This window comes from Phoca vitulina, unplaced genomic scaffold, assembly GCF_004348235.1.
Source record: "Phoca vitulina isolate PV1807 unplaced genomic scaffold, GSC_HSeal_1.0 scaffold1, whole genome shotgun sequence".
Taxonomy (NCBI): domain Eukaryota; kingdom Metazoa; phylum Chordata; class Mammalia; order Carnivora; family Phocidae; genus Phoca; species Phoca vitulina.
The window spans coordinates 77,488,355-77,497,659 of NW_022589704.1; the positions used below are offsets into that span (position 1 = coordinate 77,488,355).

At 41.1% G+C, this 9,305-nt stretch overlaps 1 protein-coding gene across 5 annotated transcripts in view; it reads right to left on the reverse strand.

Annotated features, from left to right (window-relative positions):
* The window catches only part of RIF1 (replication timing regulatory factor 1), a 65,882-nt gene extending 57,357 nt beyond the window's left edge, over window positions 1–8,525 (reverse strand). For 3 of the 5 annotated variants that reach the window (XM_032410581.1, XM_032410552.1, XM_032410563.1), the window contains exons 1-7: window positions 8,325–8,524; window positions 7,826–7,939; window positions 6,948–7,026; window positions 2,842–2,938; window positions 1,732–1,859; window positions 1,551–1,645; window positions 190–379 (exon numbers count right to left, since the gene is read on the reverse strand). In XM_032410581.1, coding sequence (XP_032266472.1) covers window positions 190–379; window positions 1,551–1,645; window positions 1,732–1,859; window positions 2,842–2,938; window positions 6,948–7,026; window positions 7,826–7,929 — 693 coding nt within the window. In that variant the 5' untranslated portion in view covers window positions 7,930–7,939; window positions 8,325–8,524. Of the gene's footprint in view, window positions 1–189; window positions 380–1,550; window positions 1,646–1,731; window positions 1,860–2,841; window positions 2,939–6,947; window positions 7,027–7,825; window positions 7,940–8,102; window positions 8,261–8,324 lie in introns of those variants that run through there. The other 2 variants (XM_032410591.1, XM_032410572.1) reach the window with 2 other exon arrangements.
* Between the last annotated feature and the right edge of the window lie 780 nt (window positions 8,526–9,305).

The following is a 9,305-nucleotide window of genomic DNA, read 5'->3' on the forward strand; positions in this document are numbered from 1 at the left end:
AAACACCAAATAAAACAGCTCCTTCCCTTAAACTAGTAGTGTGCCTATACTAACTTAAGCAATTACTTATGTTTTGTTAAAAGTGGAACTTCCTAGATCATAATGCAGTTATTCCACTATGAGCCCTATGCTTGGGCCAGAAACTTTCAATGCAGTATCCAAAAAATCCTTACACAAAATAATACTTACAGTAGTCATAAGCTGCTCTGTGATAGATGCTATTTCTTGTTGTTTCTGAAGCAACAATGGCATTCCCATCTCTAGAGCAGTTGCTCCCCGCAAATGTACCTTTTGAGCTGAATGAACCACTAAAGGTATGACCAGTTTTGCCCACCTAATTGACTCTTCTCCCATTTGAACTGGGGCTTGTTCAATTAGCCTATAATAGAGAAATCAATGAAATTAGCTTGACCTCACCTTTTATGTCTAAACTACCAGGAAAATAAGCAGCACGCAGAAATATGCCTAGTACCATCCATTTTAGAATATATACATATATGCATTCACGCAGACGTAATTTTTACTCACTGATTTGTACATTTTCATATTATTTTTATAAATTTTAAAAATAAGAACACACCATTTTATCTTCAGATTATTATTTAAAATATTGATTTTTTTTTTTAAATACAGGTAAATTCAACTTTCTTTTAGAAGATAGCCAGAGAGGGGCACGTGGGTGGCTCAGTCAGTTAAGAGTCTGCCTTCGGCTCAGGTCATGATCCCAGGGTCCTGGGATCTAGCCCCGCATCACATAGGGCTCCCTGCTAGTGGGGAGCCTGCTTCTCCCTCTCCCTCTGCCCCTTCTCACCCCTGCTCCTGCTCTCTAATAAATAGATAAAATCTTAAGAAAAAAGAAGAAGATAGCCAGAGAACTATGACCTGGTGTGAGCATCATTCAGGACACCAGAACACTAAGTAGTTAAAGTAAATAGCTCAATACAGAAAACTTTAAAATAATGAAAAACTGGGTAAGATAAACGACACCAACAAAGTTTGTGTGCTGTTAGCATGTCCTTGAAAGAGCAGGGATGGATAGAAAGAAGGTAGAGCATTTTCCTATTCTCCCATCTGCTGCTAGTCACTGTTAATGCCTTCTTATATACCCCCTATAGCCTACTTGGGAGCCTATTATTTTTTAAACCCTTGGAAAAGCTTTAATGGAAATAATTTTTAAAATCAGAATGTCAGCAGCAGCAACATAACCAAGACTTTATTTTTACGTACGCTCTACACCCAACATGGGGCTTGGACTCTGGACCCCAAGATCAAGAGTAGAATGCTCTACCAAGTGAACCAGCCAGGCACCCCAACCAAGACTTCATTTTTAAGACTCAGTAAAAATAAACAAAGACAAAAAATAAATAAACCTAGTAACTTGAATATATCTACTTCCTTCTTTTTACTGTTACCTTTTTTCCTTGAGACTTTTAGTTTAGAAGACACTGTGTCCTTTTAATGTCTAACTCATATCCTAGTCCCCAAAGTCCACTCCTTGAAGTAAATTCTAAATTTACTGAAATTATTCTTCCAAAACAGCAAATTCATACCTTATGATGACATTTAATGCTTCATAATCAACAACAGCAGAATGCACCTCTCCTCTATTAAATATTATTTCTAATGAATCAATTATACTGGATACCTAAAAGACAGAACCAAATAAATACAAATAAGCCTAAGTTTTTAAAGTGGCATGTAGTTAAGAAAACATACAAAAACCATACTCACTACTCTGCCAATGACTTCAGCAGGAAACGTCTGCTTGGATATCACCCAAAGTGCCCTAGTACGTACATTTTTGTCTGGGCTTTTAACACTATCATTCAATTTTAAAAGCAGTTCTTGAATATCTGTCTCTGAAAAACAAGCAGCCTTAATTATGTGGAACAGTTTGCATCCTTTAAAATCTCAAATACAGAAACAAAAAAAAAACATACTCTTCATTGTCAAAAAATTAAATGCATATCCAAAGAAAAGGATCAGTGAACCAATGCTAATATCAAATTTCTTCCCAAAACACAAAACTTAGGTCAGATAGGAAGGTATATTCAGAGAAAACAAACAGTATACTCAATTTGTGCAACTGAAAAATTTCACAGGCATCATTATAGTTTTAAACATATAAGACAATTTTTGGCAAGATGTTACAAATCCTAAACCTCTGCTCTAAAATGGAACTTCTATTTTACATTGGGAACATCTAAAAAAGGAAGGGCATAAACTTTACCATCAGAAAAGAAGATGGTAATAACTTTCAGGCATCCTTATTCCCTGTCCTGGATTTCCCACTCTCTAAAGATCACCTTCTAGGTTTCCATTAAAATGGTAAACTATAGAGCAGTAATTAAGATTATTTGAAAACTTAGCTACTTTTGGGTCCAAATTATCCCAGTACCACTTTGTAAAAGAACTTTTCAATTCAGCATGTTCCTTAGTGCGTATGCTTGTTTTATATAATAAATAACCATCTAAATTCCTATTACCTTCCAAAGCAGATACGCTTTATATAAAGGAGAAGGTTCAGTTTTTTGTTACAATCATTTTAAAACAGGTTTATATTCTTTTAGAGCAAATTTTGTGGTATCAAAGTTAAAGCTATGTCTAGAAAAAAAGAAATCTTCTAAAAGATGATTATCAAAACATTATTTCTTTCTCAAAAGCAAATCCTGAACTACAAGTTACAAAACTAACAGAGAAGTAACAGTACTTTTAACATATCAAACCATATTTATAAACTCTAAAAATATTTTTTCTGGGTCACAGTGGGTGTCAGACGCTCCCAGGCCAAGCGCCAAAATATAAACTCTAAAAATACTACGTCATAATAAATTTAACTACCTGATAATCCTGAGGTAATTTTGGGATTATATAAGCAAAACCCCAAGGCCTGTAGAGCAGCACAACTGAGGTCTGAATTCTGACTGGAAATGTGAATCTACAAAAACAAAAAGCACATTTGTTATAAACAATTAAAACTGTAAATAAATTCTGAGAGAACAAAAATCAACCAGAAAATTTAAAAAAAATTATGTTTAATCCAATCAATCAACAAATGTTTGCGAGCAGATATAGAAATAAAAACAGGAAGCCATATGTATATAGCTTGGCAAAGAAAGGAAGAGCACTAGAAAGAGATAACATAAAAAAGAATGTTTCGGGGCGCCTGGGTGGCTCAGTCGCTTGGGCGACTGCCTTCGGCTCAGGTCATGATCCTGGAGTCCCTGGATCGAGTCCCGCATCGGGTTCCCTGCTTGGCAGGGAGTCTGCTTCACCCTCTGACCCTCCCCCCTCTCATGTGGTTTCTTTCTCTCTCAAATAAATAAATAAAATCTTAAAAAAAAAAAGAATGTTTCTCTTAAAAGAACATCTCCACACAGCTGAAAGCAATAAAAGAGCCAACAAATGGAAAATGCTGACGACACCTCCACAAAAGGTAAGCAAAAAACTCCAAAACAAAAGCTGGCATCCTAGCTTTATAGTGGAACAGACAGACAGGGGTTGGAATGCAACATTTACGAATGTTGATCTGGAATTTAAAGCCCAACCCATATTACGTATGTAAAAGCTCTAAAATCCCAAACCTGTCAAAGGCGGTCTTGCTATATTCCCCAACCCTCCGTTTATTTGTAACTCTGTATTTTTCTTGGTACCATTTCCTATTTCAAAGTGATTTATCTTCAAATCCCCCCACTGCTCTGAATCATATATCCAAGGAATCCTCAGGTATTTGCTGCTCTTGAGCAGGAAAAATAAGTATATGAATAGACACTTCCCTAGGGCACCCCTTTTATATAATTAATCAAATGAAATACAAAAAAACAAACACTGGAGCATAAGACATATTAAAACAACCAATTCTGGGGTGCCTGGGTGGCTCAGTCATTAAGTGTCTGCCTTCGGCTCAGGTCATGATCCCAGGGTCCTGGGATGGAGCCCCGCATCGGGCTCCCTGCTCGACAGGAGGCCTACTTCTCCCTCTCCCTCTCCCCCTGCTTGTGTTCCCTCTCTCGCTGTGTCTCTCTCTGTCAAATAAATAAATAAAATCTTTAAAAAATAAAAAAAATAATAAAAAATAAAACAACCAATTCAGACAACCACAGAAAGACAGCATTAAATACCTAAGACTGAGAGCTACTACTGTATCTCCTGGAGAACAGCTAGCTGTGATCAACTTTTTAAATTAAATATATATTGCCTGGGGGTGCCTGGGTGGCTCAGTCATTAAGCATCTGCCTTCGGCTCAGGTCTTGATCCCAGAGTCCTGGGATCAAGCCCCGTAGGGCATGGGGTTCCCTGCTGGGCGGGAAGCCTGCTTCTCCCTCTCCCCTTGCATGTGTTCCCTCTCGCTGTATCCCTCTCTGTCAAATAAATAAGTAAAATCCTTTTTGAAAAAAAACTGTTGCGCGCCTGGGTGGCTCAGTTGGTTAAGCGACTGCCTTCGGCTCAGGTCATGATCCTGGAGTCCTGGGATCAAGTCCCACATCGGGCTCCCTGCTCAGCAGGGAGTCTGCTTCTCCCTCTGACCCTCCCCTGTCTCATGCTCTAACTCATTCTCTCAAATAAATAAATAAAATCTTTAAAAAAAAACAACAACTGTTCTTTGAAAAAAAAAAAAAAATACACACACACACACACTGCCTCAAAGTATTCCGTAACAGTGTTGTCCTCAAGAATGTTGTGGGTGGGTATGCACCCCAATGTTCATAGCAGCAATGTCTGCAATAGCCAAACTGTGGAAAGAGCCGAGATGCCCTTCAACAGATGAATGGATAAAGAAGATGTGGTCCATATATACAATGGAATATTACTCAGCCATCAGAAAAGATGAATACCCAACTTTTACATGAACATGGATGGGACTGGAGGAGATTATGCTAAGTGAAATAAGTCAAGCAGAGAAAGTCAATTATCATATGGTTTCACTTATTTGTGGAACATAAGGAATAACATGGAGGACATTAGGAGAAGGAAGGGAAAAATGGCGGGGGGGAATTGGAGGGAGAGATGAATCATGAGAGACTATGGACTCAGAAACAAACAGGGTTTTAGAGGGGAGAGGGGAGGGGGGATTGGTTGGCCCAGTGATGGGTATTAAGGAGGGCACGTACTGCATGGAGCACTGGATGTTATACGAAAACAATGGATCGTGGATCACCACATCAAAAACCAATGATGTAATGTATGGTGACTAACATAACATAATAAAATTATAAATAAATAAATAATAATAATAAATAAATAAATAAATAAATAAATAAGAATGTTGTGGGTGGGGCACCTGGGTGGCTCAGTCCTTAAGTGACTGACTCTTGCTTTCAGCTCAGCTCTTGATCTCAGGGTCCTGGGATCTAAGTGCCAGTTCTCTCTCCCTCTCCTGTGAGCTCTCCTGAGCGCACTCGCACTCTCCCTCTCTTAAATAAATAAATAAATCTTTGGAGAAAAAAAAAATATTGTGGGTTCCAGGGCACCGTCTGACTCTTGATTTTGGCTCAGGTCATAATCTCAGGGTAGTGAGATCGACCCCCTTGTCAGGGAGTCTTCTTGAGATTCTATCCCTCAGTCCCCTCTCCTTCGCCCGCACTCTCTCAAATAATAAATAATAAATAAATCTTAAAAAAAAAAATGTGGGTTCCTAGACTCAATACTAACAGAATTGTAAACAACTATATAGAAACAGGTTATATTTCACCTAACCTGGCTCTTGTTCTAAAGGAATTCAATTATCCTTGCAGTGCTTAATAATTCACCCAGAAAGCTTTTGTTGACTGTCAAGCTTCTGTTGACTTTCCTATCATTAACCACCCACATGCTTCCAAATAATTATTCATCAGGCATTTAAGTTACGAACTCTTAAATAGTGCAAGCAATTGAGTTCCTGATCCTACATGTTCTTGAATACCAAATTTATGAAGATGCATGTTTTCATCACATCCTATATATTGCTGAGATGTGGAACATGATAATGAAGAAAAATAGGATATTATAATTAACACTGTTTAATAATACTATTAATAAGTCCTGAACTACTACACAAAAACTAAGTTCCGGCTTACACAAACAAAAAGCACTGCTGACTGTAACAGGAACACTCACAGGTAGACAGTGCCTTAAATGTCTCAACATTTAAATGGAAATCATGCTAAAATGTACACTAAATATGACTGAATACTTCTGTTTAAAAGCACAAAACATGGTCATAAAAATAAGAACTCTGGAGATGTAGTTCAACCCCTTCATTCTAAAAACAAGGAATTCAGAAGTTAAGTGTTAAGGACAGTCACAAAGCCATTGTGTACTCAATTGAGGATAAGAACAGAAGTCCGCAGTCTGATGTTAAACTATAACACCTCCCTACAAATAAGCAAAAAAGATAACCATAATAACGGTTTTTTAACCAGACAAGAGTGGCAAAAACTGACGGTGAGTGAAGGTAAGAAACAAAAATGAATGTTGCCACAAAACAGACCAAAGACAAAATTTCACAATCATTTACTTACAAGTACATTCCTACAAAAAGACAAGAAACATAAAATAATCGCTGTTAACTGCTTTTAAATTAAAAGCACAGGTTTTGTGGGAGTACAGGACTCTTGTCTCAGGTTGGTGAGGTGGAGCCCCACACTGGATGTAGAGATTACTTAAAAAATAAAATCTTTAAAAAAATAAAAGCACAGGTTTTGCATTCACATGGCCATGGGCTACATTAGGCAAGTTAAACCAATTTCTTCTACAAAGTGGGGATTAAAGAGTACCCTCACAGGGACAAGGAGGATTAAGTAAGAGAATACATGTAAGGTAATTAACAAAGTACTCGGATAAGTATTAAACACTGAAACAGTACAATGATGATCCTGGCTCTTATTCCATTTCAAAGTTTTTATGAGTTAGCTGGTAAAACTTTTTTTTTTCCACAACAAAAAACTATTCAATAAACAGATACATACTTTTAAAACTCTGAATAGCTGAGGGAGTTTTTTCTCAATTTCCATAATGACTTCTTTTCCATCTTCTCCAGTCATTCGACTTAAAAGCAGAAAGAACACAAGCTTATGCAAATGGCACACAAAAGAACCTATAATTACTCCCTAAACTACTCCATATACTCGTTTGTATCCTCTTTCTAAAGTTCGTTAAACTTCTACCAAGTTGAACTGGCCCAGTGCTTAAAATACTTCATACTTGTAAATACAACACATCATGCAATATATACGGTCTGAAATTAACGCAAAAAGAACCCTTAAGAAAAACTTGCTCCACAGCGTACACGTTTGGACAATATCACCACGTAAAGAGGGAACACGAAAACCTAGCCCAAATTACAAATTTACTAAAAATTTACTAAATCTTTGTCGTTTTGTACCAATTGCTACCCTTTGCGAGCATTTCCAAATAAGTAGATAACTCAGCAAAATATGATTTTCAGAGAAAAAAATATTGTGAGGCATTTACAGTTACAAATGAAACCCGGGTTATTGCTCTAGAGATTCTGAGTTGCCACATTGTCCCGATACATGGGCGGCTTACACTGAAAAGCATCCCGCCAGCATCCCCACTTCCAACCAAACTTTAAAAAAAAAAAAATCCTTCGCCAACCAGACACACGTGCAGGCTTCCTCATTCCAAACACACGCCTGGAGCTCTGCAGCAACACCCGGGAACGTCACTTAGCACGCACCACCTCCCCCCACCTTGCCCGCGACCGCGGCGTCCTCACAGCTGCCAGACTCCTAGGATACACACACTCGTTTTTGCGTGCCCCACCGCAACTATCTTCTTCCCAAGACCCTCCAGAGCGCTCACCCCCAACCCCAGCGGGCCTTACCTGGTCAGAGTCAGGTAAGCGTCGGTTTGCTCTCCATGGGGGGCGGAAGGGTCTTCCAAAGTCTCCAACAGCGGCGCCAGGGGGCTCTCACCCGGGGCCGTCATGTCGGCCACCCTGAGGCACGGACCGGAAGAGGAGAAAACCCAATGACCGATGGCAGCAGCCCCGTGGCGGCCCGGTCCGAGTCCGGGCCCCAGACCCGCGCGCCCGCCCCCGGCCTCACAGTCCCACCGCATCCACACGCCCGGCCCCTGGCCCCCAAATCCAAGACCCTAACCTCCTCCTGCGCCTTGCAACACGCCGCCGGGCCCACGCTGCGCTGCGGCCCAGGCCCGCTCCCGCCACCACTTTCCCGGGCAGCTTTCAACAGTGGGAGGAGACCCGCGGGGGGCGGGAGAAGCCCGGGGAGCGAGGCATCTCGCCGCGAGGGGGCGGAGGGGGCGCTAAGCTGAGGGTTGCCAGGGCCCAGCACAGTGGCCCCGATACTTAGCCCACGTACGAAGATCAGGACTGCGTCCTCTCCGCGGCTGCCCCGCGGCACCCCGACGGAGCCAGAACTCGACTTTCCCGGCTCGGGCTGTTTACTCTCGCGTGCGGCCCGCTCCCTCCTAGACCAAGATGGCGGCGGGGGCGGGCCCACGAGCGCGCGGGAGTAGGGCAGGCCTGGCGGGAGAGCCTCGAGCCAATCCAACAGGCAGAGGCGCGCCGAAGTCATCGATAGCCTCACTGCCCATTGGGCTGCTTCGCCTAGCCCATCAGGGGCGTATTATAGGTGGGGGTGTTTTGACCTAAATTTTACCGGCGAGGGACTTAAAATTCAAAATGTGAGTGAATCGCCAACGTTCATCAGACTAAATTTAGTGGGCCTTCAGACTCTTTTCAAAGAAACCCTGTGCTTCTTGAAGTATTTAGCAACAAATTATTTAGTAAGAGATGACCGCACTGTAATGTTTAAGACTAGGAGCTGCATCTCGGTTGGTGTAGATTCCACCCTAGCTCTGTGTGACTTCAGCAAATTAACCAACCTTTCTATGCCTCAATTTCCTCCTTGAGAAAATAGGGATGATAATGGTAACTACTCAATGTGAAAGGGAAGTGAGAAAAGGTAGGAGAAGCCTTTAGTTTTCACATTTTAAGTGTACATAACAATGGCCTGGGGGTATTCATTATTAAACTGCAGATATTTGGGCCCCGCCCTTAGACATTGTGATTCAGTAGATTTAGGTAGCTCCCAAAGATCTGCATTCTTTTATTTAGGCCCCAGGTGTTGAAGGGTGGGACTTGGCCAGGACTTCCTGACTGTGGAGAAAGGACCGTAAACCCTTGGCGAACAATTATTTTTTTTATTAAAGATTTTATTTATTAGAAAGAGAGAGACAGAGCACAGGCAGGTGGAGGGGCAGAGAGAGCACAGGCAGGTGGAGGGGCAGAGGGAAAGGGAGAAGCAGACTCCCCGCTGAGCAGGGAGTCTGACTTGGGG